The following is a 13,592-nucleotide window of genomic DNA, read 5'->3' on the forward strand; positions in this document are numbered from 1 at the left end:
GGGCCATCCCAACATGCCGGCGCTTATCAAGGCCTGAGGAACGAAGATGGAAAGACATGAAAAATGACACCGCCATTTGAAAAGTGCCTCAAAAGAATTCCTTTATTGGCCTGCGGCGTTGTGCAACTTAAGTGTGAAGATACACAGCTGCAGTCGGTCAGCGAGTTGATAACTTATACAAACGCTGGACCGCCGTATTTCTGGGCTATCGGGAGGGGACGGCAAAAGCTGATTTGACCTTTTCTCTGTGCAGAGAGCACAGGCCTGGTCGCAGGGTTTGCTAAAGCTGACTGAGTAATGCTCTCATGGGGCTGTCAGCGGGACTAAGAGCATGTCTCACCCTTATGCCAGTTTTTTCTCTCTGTAGAATTCTCTATAAGATTTTCAGGACAGGCAGCTTGGTTTAGATGAATCAAAGTTGAGATAGATATTTTAAATAATAGATACAGGGTTCTTACCTAAAGCAGGACAGGCTATAAGGTAAATCGCCTAGGCTGGAACGTTGGGACCTCGGTCCTAGATTCCATTTTTTCCCGGTCAGAGTCTTTAGAAAATGCTGGGCTGTTTTATTCCGCCTCGTTTCAGAACTGGCCGGGAAGTCTGGGGAGCCTATGTTTAGTGTGGGGGACTGGGAAGTCTGGGTGACTGGGCAGTGTGGGGAGGCCGTCCATCGTCCTAGGATCGGTGCTGGGGCGACTGGGCTTGTCTGATCTGGTCAGGACAGGACCCTGGCATGTCTGGGCTTGTGCTAGAGAAAGGGCGGCGGACGAGGCAGACCCCGGGCATGTCTGAGCTGTTCAGGACAGGCCCCGGGCATGTCTGAGCTTGTCGAGGTAAAGGCTGTAACACGCCTGGGCTTGTCTTTTGGAAGAGGGGGGCGAAGCGGATTTAAACAGCGGTCAGACATTAATCAAACGGACCGTTGACAGTTTATTTCACCCGGCAGGTGCGGGGTGGGTTCAACGAGGGGGCAGACATCCATCAAACGGACCGTTGACAGGTTAATGAACCAATCAGGGGCAAGGGGCGGGTTCAAGGAGGAGTCTGGGCGGGGACGGGAAGGCCTGAACCAATCTGGCGCCGGGGAATTCCGACATAACGTCATCAGGAGGTGACGGGACTTCTGATCTTGTGTCATCGGGGCGGGACTTCCGGTATGACGTCAGAGGGCTTAAAAGTCATTAATCATTATGATTGACAGCTTTAATTGCGATTTTGACAGTTGCCGCCCGCCTATAACTACTAATGCGAGTTCATGCTAGTTTAATTCTAGAATGTAACTGTTATCACAGTGTTGGGGTCGCAGAATTGTGTTAGGAAGTCTTTAAACAGATGTATGTCAAGGAAGGGAAGATGAAAATGGGAACCTTAAAATTGCTGGAATGCATGGCTTCCTAAAGCAAGAAGAAAGTATGGTGAAATAAGGCACTATGCCGACAAATTAAATTTATTATAATTTCCTTTTATCTTGGATTAGAGTGTTTTAGTTAGACAATGACCTCTTACTGGTAAACTGACTGAAACTGATCATAAAAATGGCATAAGTCATCTTATTTTCTGCTGATTCAAAACACCTTTAACTCATTCTTTTTTTCAAACTGCTTTGCTATGTTGAACTATTAAGTTCCCTTTGCAGAAGTAAGCAGCTGATTGACTTGACTCAGGGCTCCTGCGTCTCCTTTCATTTGCTCGACTGTTACAAGGATGAATGTTAACAACTCAACTCTTTTTCTTGGTTAAAGCATACTGTATCGTTACTCTGTATTGAAAGAACACAACTTATGTGTGCTTGTTTTTATCTCCTCAGGAGAAAAGGGAGACAAAGGAGACAAGGGAGACAGAGCAGAAAAAAGCAAAAATGGTAAGAGTTTCTTGTAATGTTTGTCCATTTCATGTCAATTAATTAATGTTGCATTTTGCCATTCTTCAAATGGAGCAATAAATATATTAAGGGATGTTCAAAATGTTTCCGCACTTTTTTTAACTCTGTTTATTAAGAATTTCAAAAACAAATGACATCACTTTTCTACACAGTCGCCTTCGTTTGCGATGCAATTTTCCCGGCATCATACCAACTTTTTATTGCCCAATTACTACTCCTCCCACCTTCACCATTTCCTACGAAAATATAAAAGTGCCGAAATCTTTTGAATGTGTCTCGTATTATGTAAGCATGCATTTTTATACGTCATTCTCCCTTCAGTGAAGGGAAGATGAAGCCAATCCTGGTGGCTAGACAGGGTGTCGCATCATCACTCGACCCCTCCTCACACATGGCCTATATAGAAATACAAGTTAATCTAACATGAACATCTTCAAGCAAGTTCAAGCACTTTATTGTCATTGTGTAGCACAGTGGTTCTCAAACTGTGGGGTGGGCACAAAGTAACAAAAAGGGGGTGCGAAGATGTGAAAAAAAGAAAATAAGAATCAAAACTATGAAAAAATATGTATTGAAACCAAAACAAATTAACTTAAACTACATTCTGATACTAGAAAAATAAATATAGAGTTAGATAAAAGTCGATAAAAGTTAAGTAGGTATAATAAAATATGCATCTATGATATATCATTAATTAAAAAAGAACAAATTGGTATTAGTGGACTCCTTTCAATAAAACATTAGTTGGGTGCGATTAAAACTGTTATGAAAACTCGGGTCGCAAATACTTAAAAGCTGAGAAACGTGAGAAATGCTGGTGTAACACAACGAAATTACTTTTTGTGACAGCCACAAGGTGCATTTAAAGAAAAGTCAAATACTTCCAAATATGTCGTATACAGTATTAAGTGATCAAGTAACCAGAAAAAAATTATTATTGCTCAAAGTACAGCAGCATAAATTGTTATTGCACCTGTTAATGAATAGTACATTACATATTATATATTGTATTACATTAGTATATTGCACATTACCAATATAGCTTATAGGGACTCAGGAGATTCAGAGTTCAGAAAGTTAATGGCAGATGGGAATTTGCTATTTTTTAGTCTGTTTGTGTGTACACGGGTTCAAAGGTGTGGGAGAAAAACATGCGAACACACAGAATAATGTATAAACTCCATACGTAAAACATGGCATTTGAATGCAGAACTCTAAATCTATTTATCAGCCATTGTACTCTTCCATACATTGCTTATGGAAAAACAATTAAAATAATTATTAGAAATAATTATAATTTAAAAAATGTATAATCTTTAAAAGAACACTGGATCTGTATGTACATGCCAGTGAGCCTTCTGTTTCCTATTTTTATTTTCTTTATTCTGACATACTGTAGATTGTGTTCAATGTGCCTCATGTGCTAAACTTTGAAAACTCTGTATATTACCTTCTGTATTTCAAAGTCTTGTGGATTTTATGAAGAGTATTGTGCGATGGTAGTGGGCAAGGTTTATTAAAAGTCATTTTCAAACCCACTTGATCTATCCCTGGGTAATTGAGGGCTGGAGCCTATCCCGGCTTGCAGAGGATGTAAGGAAGAAACAAACCCTGGTCTGGGTGCCAATCCATCATAAAGTGAACACACACACACCAAATACATCATTATGTTCAACTTAGTGTTGCCAATTTACCTAACCTGCATAGCGTGATGGACGGCCAGGGCCCTTACTGGCCGGAACGCCTCAACAATGGAAGGAAAGGGAGAGAGGGCTTGTCCAGGACATTATCTTCCCTGGAATGCTAGAGGGCTGCCCCCAAGGTTTGCGGTGGAGCCACGAGTTTGGAGCATGGAAGCTCAACCATGCTGGGGCCTGTGGTCACCACCAGGGGTCTCCTGGACATTTGCTGAGCCCTTTTTGGCAACACTTCTGCCACACCCAGAAGTGCTTCTGAAAGGAGGTCGTTGGACACCTGGAGTGCTTCTGGTTGTCCTATAAAAGGAACCAGTCACCAGTACTCAGGGGGCCAGAATCTGGAGGAAGAAGGATGAAGAGAAGTGGAGGCGGAAGGACAGAGAGAGAGAAATGAAGAGAAAAAAAGGACTGTGAACAGTGTACTTTGGTGCTTTGTACTGCTGTGCTCCGGAGAGTGAGGAAAAAGTACTTCCCAGCTGTGAATAAAAGTGTGTTGTGTGCTGCACTTGTGTCTCTGCCTATCTGTGCCAGGTTAGGGCGGCTTAATGTGCCCCGGTGTGTCCACAATGTCTTTGGATGGTGAAAGGAATCCGGAGCACCTGCAGACAACAAGAGAATATGCAAGGAGGACCTGGGATGCACACCCTGGTCTCCATACTGCCAGTCCAGTTGCTACACTTCCATGCTGTCCTGTTTTATTAAGTCATATAAAATATATCAACAAAAAGTGATGTTGCGCTATCTTCAATTTTTAAGAATTTATAGTGTTAGATGTAAACCCAGCCACAGGGGACGTACAAACCAGTATGTTTCTTCATGCTGGTCCCAAGCCTGGTTAAATGGGGAGGGTTACCTCAGGAAGGGCATCCGGTGTACAATTTTGCCAAATCAATATGCGGACAACAATTTTGGATGATCCGCTGTGGCAACCCGTAACGGGAGCAGCCGAAAGAAGAAGTATTAGATTTAGACTTTCGTAAAGGTTTTTTTAGTTGTCAAGCAGCATTTCTAAGGAAGTGTGTTAGACTTTTGGCACACTCTGATAGCTCTTAGCAAGACAATAGAGGAAACATTAAGTTCAAAGCCAGACATCATCCTTTGCTCTGATTGCATTTGATTGTCCAGCTGTTATCATTTATCATTAATGTACTATATAGTAAAACAACAAAAATAATGATGGTAAAGTGAAACAAGATATGTATGTGCTCTTGGGTAAATAGCACATTAAATTTACTTTAAATATATCTGGAGTAAGTACAAAGCATTGTACTTTATTGTATGGAACTTTTAAGGTGTCACATTACAATAAAAAGGTGTTAGTAACTCATAACTATATTCAGTTATTTTCTGAGTGTACATATTTGAGGACCTTTCCAAGTATATAAAAGTAGCAAAGCAGGAAGAAACCCTGGATGGTGTGCCAATCCATGATAGGGCATATGCAGTCCTACACACTGCATGAGTTTACTGTTACAAATGAACCTAACACTCACAATTTTGCGATGTCAGAAAAAAACTGGTGTCCTGTATAAGGAGGAAACTCAAACCAACAAGGAGAGGACAAACTCCATACAAAAGGAATTTCAGCTCTGGACTCTGGAGCTGTAAGGCAGCTTAGAACTGGAATTGTTAAATTAACACTTAGCACAGAATATCAGGATTAGAAAAATATCATGTAGGTGTATAAATGTTTCTTTTTGTATATGTACAAGGGTTGTGTCAAAAATAACAAGTGTATTCATTAACAATGTAAAAAGATATCAAGAAAGAAGAAATTTCTACTGTATGCTTTGAACAAAGGAAGTGATACTGAATTACCGATCCTGATAGCTGCACTTTTGATGCCACTGTAGACGTTTACAGATCCTCTTTCTGTTTGGTTGTTTCTCTCTAATGAGCTCATCAATTTTTCTTTTTTGTTCCACTCTGAAGAGGTAGATGGACAGTGACTGATACAGAGCAGATTTCCATTGTCTGTGTTTAACCCATCCTCTGCCATTGCTAGCATCCACATGTGCACTGTGAAGTCATGAATAAATAGGTCAGTTGCAGGGCTATGAATGACTGCATTTTCATAATGACATCTCTGTATGTGCCATTTCCTAACACTGAAGCTTTAACAGGTATCTTATTCAAATGTGAGATAATTGGTGATAGAACTATTTAAAATATAAAAAATATATTTTAAATATATTGCACTTCAGTATTCTCTGGCATTTGTTGGTCATTGAAATGTTGTCATTACATTTAATGCAATTCTTGAATATTTATTTATATATCAAATTGCAAATGAAACCACAAATGTAAACTGGCAAATTAATTCCATATATACATTTTTACAGTACTGTTAAATTAAGCCAATATAGATCTATTCATTTTAGTTTCAACATTAAAATTTAAAAGACATCTTTTTGAACACTTTCATGTTAGCAGAAGTAAATCTGACAGCATACAGTAACTCTTTTTTCTAATGGTATATAACCCTGCTTGGACACTAATATTCTTACTATTAAAATTTAGAGTGCCTTAAGGCTAAGTTTTAGGAAAGGACCAGAAAATTAAATAGTAGTTAGAGCAGCAAGCTTAAAACTGGTCTATAAAAACACATGGGTCAAGAATACTGGAAGTACCATTCATAAATTCAAGTTTCAAAACCAGAAACATTTAACAAAATAAGATTCATTGGTCAAGGAAGTCCTAACACAATCTCAGATCCTTACCCCCCATTATCACTAATCAGATGTTGAAAAATTGTTTGAAAGATTGGGCGCCCATATTACCAGAATACCATTGTTTTATAACAGTTGTGTGATGAAGTCATGGGTTGCTGTGATGGCAATAGTATTTCTGGTAAAAGACTAATCAGTATCAGCCATAAAATACCAGCATAAAATTATGGTGCCCATGATGAAAATCCCTTTCACTGTAGGTGTCTTTGAAGTTTCTTTTTATATCTAAGTATAGTTTACATAAAATAATAGGCAATGGAAAGACTAGAATTGCAGTATCTGAGCTGATTATTCTACCTAAGAAGAATTAAGAAATAAAATAAATAGACAGATAGATAGATATGAAAGGAACTATATTAGATAGGTAGATAAATGATTGATAGATAGATAGATAGATAGATAGATAGATAGATAGATAGATAGAGTTGTGCTTGAAAGTTTGTGAACCCTTTAGAATTTTCTATATTTCTGCATAAATATGACCTAAAACATCATCAGATTTTCATTCGTCCTAACAGTAGATAAAAAGAAACCAGTTAAACAAATGAGACAAAAATATTATACTTGGTCATTTATTTATTAAGGAAAATGATCAAATATTACATATTTGTGAGTGGCAAAAGTATGTAAACCTTTGCTTTCAGTACCTGGTGTGACCCCCCTTTGCAGCAATAACTGCAACTAAACGTTTCCATAACTTTTGATCATTCCTGTACACCGGCTTGGAGGAATTTTAGCCCATTCCTCCGAACAGAACAGCTTCAACTCTGGGATGTTGTTGGGTTTCCTCACATTAACTGCTCGCTTCAGGTCCTTCCACAACATTTCGATTGGATTAAGGTCAGAACTTTGACTTGGCCATTCCAAAACATTAACTTTATTCTTCTTTAACCATTCTTTGGTAGAATGACTTGTGTGCTTAGGGTCATTGTCTTGCTGCATGACCCACCTTCTCTTGAGATTCAGTTCATGGACAGATGTCCTGACATTTTCCTTTAGAAATCTCTGATATAATTCAAAATTCATTGTTCCATCAATGGCCCAGATGCAGCAAAACAGGCCCAAACCATGATACTACCACCACCATGTTTCACAGACGGGATAAGGTTCTTATGCTGGACTGCAGTGTTTTCCTTTCTCCAAACATAACGCTTTTCATTTAAACCAAAAAGTTCCATTTTGGTCTCATCGGTCCACAAAACATTCTTCCAATAGCCTTCTGGCTTGTCCACGTGATCTTTAGCAAACTGCAGACGAGCAGCAATATTTTTTTTAGAGAGCAGCGGCTTTCTCCTTGCAACCCTGCCATGCACACCATTGTTGTTCAGTGTTCTCCTGATGGTGGACTCATGACCATTAACATTAGCCAATGTGAGAGAGGCCTTCAGTTGCTTAGAAGTTACCCTGGGGTCCTTTGTGACCTTGCCGGTTATTACACGTCTTGCTCTTGGACTGATCTTTGTTGGTCGACCACTCCTGGGGAGGGTAACAATGGTCTTGAATTTCCTCCATTTGTACACAATCTATCTGACTGTGGATTAGTGGAGTCCAAGCTCTTTAGAGATGGTTTTGTAACCTTTTCCAGCCTGATGAACATAAACAACTCTTTTTCTGAGGTCCTCAGAAATCTCCTTTGTTCATGCCATGATGCACTTCCACAAACAGGTGTTGTGAAGAGCAGACTTTGATAGATCCCTGTTCTTTATATTATCATCCCATTGATCGAAAACACCTGACTCTAATTTCACCTTCAATCTAACTGCTAATCATAGAGGTTCACATACTTTTGCCACTCACAAATATGTAATATTCGATCATTTTCCTTAATAAATAAATGACCAAGTATAATATTTTTGTCTCATTTGTTTAACTGGTTTCTCTTTATCTACTTTTAGGACTTGATTGAAAATCTGATGATGTTTTAGATCATATTTATGCAAAAATATAGAAAATTCTAAAGGGTTCACAAACTTTCAAGCACAACTGCAGATAGATAGATAGATAGAACTTTATTGTATAACAAAATGTATTGATAAAACAAATCATTCACCCCATCACAGCTCATCATTTCTTATTTATTTAAAGTTTCAGTGTCATCAGGACTCTAATGGCCCCAATATGATGCTTTGACTATACTATACTATACTATACTATACTATACTATACTATACTATACTATACTATGCTACAATATAGTAGTATAGTATAATAGTATCCATACATTAAAAAAATAAACAAAATATTTTGTAATTCATTGGATTTCAAAATATGCAGCTTTTGTTTGGTCAATTTGTATATACAACATCTGCACGACAAATACAAAAATCATCAATTAATGTACTGCTTTAAAATAATTTTACTGAAATAAACTTTTTGAAAAGTAGTATTTAACAGCTTGAAATATTTGACTTTGCATTTGTAATTCATGAGCAAATATTTACAATGCAATGAACCAATGTTCGTGGTTTGAAAAATGTATTTATTTTCAGTGCAGAAGACATGAAGTATATAAAAAATCAATGTATGCACATTGATTTTCAGTTTGTTTATTTTTAATTATAAAAGTCTTTAGCTAATCTCGTAATAAAGTTTTTTTTTCTTTTTTTGATTTCCTGTTGAAACCCTGATGAATCCTCTAGGAATGTTTTCTAATCCCAGTTGAATTTTTCTGTTGAAATTACTGACTAGAAACAAAAGGAAACATCTACTAAAATAACAAATCACATGTGTACTTTGAAATATGCCTAGAGGATTTTGTTTCATTTGTTCTCAGCATTAGCAGTTTGGTGGCACAGTGGGTAGCTCTGCTGCCTCACAGCTCCAAAGACACACATTCAATTCCAGGCTTGGTCACCTTTCGGGTCTGGGGTTCTCCACACTACCTCAGACTACTTGAATTTTACTTGAGTTTTCCATTTTCTTCACTGTCATAGGTAAATGAATGTTAGAATAAAATGCAAAACTGGCTCAATATGTGTGGGTATTTGTGTGTCCTGTGATGGACTGCTGTCCTATTCAGGACTGATTCCTGTCTGGAACCTGATGTTGCTTAAATAGGCTGTAGCATCGAGTATCCTTATATTGGAAAAAATGAGTTAAGAAACTGAAACTCTTCCTTCCCACCACCTTAAACTGGATTAAGAAAGAAATGGGTAGCATGGTGTTGGAATGCATATGATCGCTGCCTCATAGCTCAAAAGTTTTGGTCTCAGTCTGTCTGAAGTATCCATATTTTTCCTATTCTACATGGGGATTTCCTCTGGTTACTCTAGTTTTCCCATCTGCAGTCCTAAGTCATGTGTGTTATATTAGTTGAGTACTCTAAACTTGTACTCTAAACTTGGCTGGTAAGAATAAGTATGTGATAAACTGTCCCTGTCCACGTCTGGTTCCTGACTTGGGTATAATGTTAATGAGATTGGCTTCAGAAGGTGATAACTCCAAACTGAGTTATATGAGTTCATTTGTGAATGGATGGAAGCGTTATGAAACTGAGAGATAAATGGTTAAATTGTATACAATACCATACTGGCAACATGGTGGTTCAGTTCCTAGAAGTGTAGCCTCACAACTCCAAGGGCCTGATTTGAAACTCTGACATACTGTCTGTTTGGGGCTTGCTCATTATTACTGTGTCTGTGTGGAGTTTTTCTCTGCGTCCTCCTGTTTTCCTCCCAGATACCAATGGTGTTGATAAATGGAAACTCAAGACGCTTTACCACTACAGATTTTTTTTTTCCATTTTTTTCAGTAACCAGAGATTTTTTAGAAACTCTGAACTTTTGTAGCATTTCTACTACTGGAACTCAGGCCTCTTGTAGTTTCTTGTAGATAGTTTCTTGTACTTTTTTAACTCCTACTCAAGGGTAAGTGCTTTTCATTCATCCAGGAACTATCATGGTTGGTAAATTGCGAAGATTTTTTGACCACAAGTACTAGAGCCATCTTACAAATCTGTTAGTAGATTGAGTTATCTGTGAAGATGGTAAATGCTTTGACCTTTTCTATAACAAATTATGTACCCCAAGCCAAGTTTAAATTTATTTCATTTTTTTGGAGAACAGTGTTATATCTGGAGGTTTTTTTTTCTTCTCTTTCATTGTCAAGTTATCATATCTCAACAAAAGTTTCAATGGCCTATATTGTCATGACCTGTTAATCAGTTAATTGATAATCTGTTCTTCTGCATGGTATATATGGGGGTGAATCAAAATGGTATCATACAATTGTATCTTTTTCTATGTTATCTCCATGGTGTTTGATGCATGTCCTCCATTGCTTGCAAAGAGCATAGATTCCTTTAGAAAAATAGTCTTTTGGTTGCATGTACAACAATTTATATACACCTCCTGCTGCACTTCTTCATCTGACTTAAAAGTCTTTCTGCCCATCACTGCTTTAAGTGGTCCACTGGGAGCGAGATCTGGCAGGTTTGGTAAATATGAAAGACTCTAGAAGTGCAGGTCCTTGATGAGTGCAACCATTGCACTGGCAGTATGGATCAGAGAACTGACATGTTGCATCAAGACACCTCTAATCTGAAGTCCTCATCAATTCACTGATGTATTTCGGCAGGTTTCAACTCTTCACAGCTCTAAAAGAAGACAGCAGAACACTGCTCCTCATTTGTGCACGTGGGCTACCATTTTTATACTGCTACTATATGTTATGTAGCTTGTCTCTGCTGTGCTTCCACTTGATAGACACTCCAAATGTCAATGCTAGCAATGTTGCCAGCCTACATGACAATGGTACTGTGTTTACAAATTCTATCGCAATTTTAAAGTTTTCATTTGACTCTCCCTTGCATAACCTAATCTGTTTTATGTGTTTCCATCAAATAACATTTGTACTTTATATTTAGCTGTAAACTTGTTATAGCAATCTGAGCTTGTACTCACTCCAGACTGCCATTTAAAAATTAACTGAAATGAATATGAGAACCAGGAGGAGCAATGTAAATTTGTGGAATTAGTACTAGCTCTTTACTATTATGAGGATTTTTGAGGAGGCCCAATGAGAGGACGCCCAATCTGTTTACATGTGTTTTGTGGACTTAGAGAAGGCATATGACCACATGTTCCTCAAGGGATTCTGTGGGGAGAGCTGGAAGAGCATGGGATTCCAGGTCCCCTAATAAGGGCTATTTGGTCCATGTGTAAGCACAGTGAGAGTTGTATCTGCATACTTGGAAAAGCCTTAGCACCGTTTCCAGTGGGTGCAGGACTCCACCAGGGTTGTGTTTTGTCTCCTATACTGTTTGTGATGTTCATGGACTGGCTATCAAAGATGCTGCTGGGGAGGATGGCGTCCAGTTCGGTAGCCTTAAAATTGCATCACTGCTTTTTGCAGATAACGCAGACCTGTTGGCTTCTTCAGGCTGTGAACTACAGCATGCATTGAACAGTTTGCAACCGAGTGTGAAGCAGGATCAGCATCTCGAAATCTGAGGCCATGGTCCTCAGTAGGAAAAAGTTGGACTGTCCTCTCTAAGTGGGAGGTGAATTACTGCCTCAAGTGGAGAAATTTAAATATGTTAGGGTCTTGTTCCTGAATGAGGGGAGCTGGGATGGTGAGATTGAGAAATGGTTTGGGTTGGCAAGCATAGCTTTGCAGCTGCTGTATTGATCCATAGTTGTGAAGAAGAAAATGAGTCAGACGGACAAGCTCTCAACTTACCAGTAGATCTGAATGGGTACAAGTGGCCAAAATGAAGTTTCACTGAAGGGTGACTGGACTCTCCCTTAGAGATATGGTGAGAACAGCAGACATCTGGGAGAGGTTCAGAGTGGAGCCACTGACCCTCCACATCTAAAGGATATGGTCTGGATGCCTTCCTGTGAACTGGCACGACCAGTTGAGAGGAGACACCGGAGAAGTTCTAGAGTACACTGGGAGGATTATATCTCCAAAATGGCTTAGGAACACTTTGGAATCCCACTGTATGAGTTGGCAAGTGTGGCTGGATAAAGGGACGTATAGGTATCACTTCTAAGACTGTTGCCCCATGACCCAGCTTCAGATAAGCGGTAGAAAATGAATGAATGATATTGTTTAAATCTGGGCTTGTCCTGAAATAAATTGCTGACCTGTCCATAGCTGGTCTACATATACTACTCCAAATATATACTGTATCCCTTTATTTATTTTTCTGTACTTTAATTAGCCATTTTGTGTAACTTTCTGTCCCATTACAGATTCCCTATATCTTACTCAGGCAGCATCAGGAACAAAGCCTGACCTCTCACCTTCAGGGCACGCTCATGCATTCTCCCACACTCATTCATGCTGGGGCAGATTAAAGCCACCAGTTTACCTAACATGTTTGTCTTTATTTGTGGGAGAGATACTAAACTACCCAGAGAAACAACAATTCTGACACTGGGATAAAGACCATATTCCACATAGAGAGAAACTAGGACAGGATTTGAAGTGATTCTCTTGAAGGTGTGAGGCAGCTAACCGATGCACCGTTACACACTTACAGTCATTTTGCAAACTGAAATAACAAATGTATTCTATAAAAGAAATGATATCATACAGCTGAAACCTGTTTTCATCTTTACACTGCAAGAAAAATGAGGTGGCAACAAATGTCAAGATTCAGGCTTGACGATTTACAGAGGTTTAAACGAGTCATCTCTAATCACTTCCATAAGTGTCAGACAAAGAAGACAAATGAACGAGACATACAGCCAGCAGCAGCAGCAGCACGTACTGGAGAAAAAGAAGTCAGCTGGTAACTTGCTGATTGTTTGACCTTGTCATCTTAACCAATATCTACTTTTAGACTGATTTTACCACAGAGACAGCTTTATTTCGGCAAAGGCTTCAATCGTATAATTTATTTTTACAGCTTATGATTCATTCTGTGATTACTGCTTTGGGGTTATAAACATTCAGCAATTTGCAGCCAAAGTAGGTCAGATGGCTGTATTTTCAATACGTCTGCTGCAAGGTGTATGATGTGCTTGTTTGATTATGCTCTCTATTTAATTTTTTTTAAATTAAATCCATTTATCATAATTTTAAATATTGGCAATAGAGTAAAATGATTGCCAGTTTCTATTTTTTGACATTTTCTATATTTTGAACTTTGTTTGTAGATTACTAAGATGATCATCTAGACAAAAAGTCTGTAAGAAAGCATTGCAGATCAAATTTTTCTTTTCTTACAACCACAAGCAAAATGTGACAAGATGCAGGCTTCTGACAACTACTTTCAGAGCTTATGAACTTTAAAAGCTATCATTAGGCAATATTATTTTTTAGAAATGATACATA

The 13,592-nt window shown here is 38.5% G+C and overlaps 1 protein-coding gene across 1 annotated transcript in view; it reads left to right on the forward strand.

Annotated features, from left to right (window-relative positions):
- The window catches only part of scara5 (scavenger receptor class A, member 5 (putative)), a 501,271-nt gene that overhangs the window by 334,799 nt on the left and 152,880 nt on the right, over positions 1-13,592 (forward strand). The window contains exon 7 of the mRNA XM_039748467.1: positions 1,808-1,861. Within this exon, the coding sequence (XP_039604401.1) occupies positions 1,808-1,861 (54 nt within the window). The remainder of the gene's footprint in view (positions 1-1,807; positions 1,862-13,592) is intronic.

The sequence above is a fragment of the Polypterus senegalus genome, chromosome 3, assembly GCF_016835505.1.
Source record: "Polypterus senegalus isolate Bchr_013 chromosome 3, ASM1683550v1, whole genome shotgun sequence".
In the NCBI taxonomy this organism is placed as follows: domain Eukaryota; kingdom Metazoa; phylum Chordata; class Cladistia; order Polypteriformes; family Polypteridae; genus Polypterus; species Polypterus senegalus.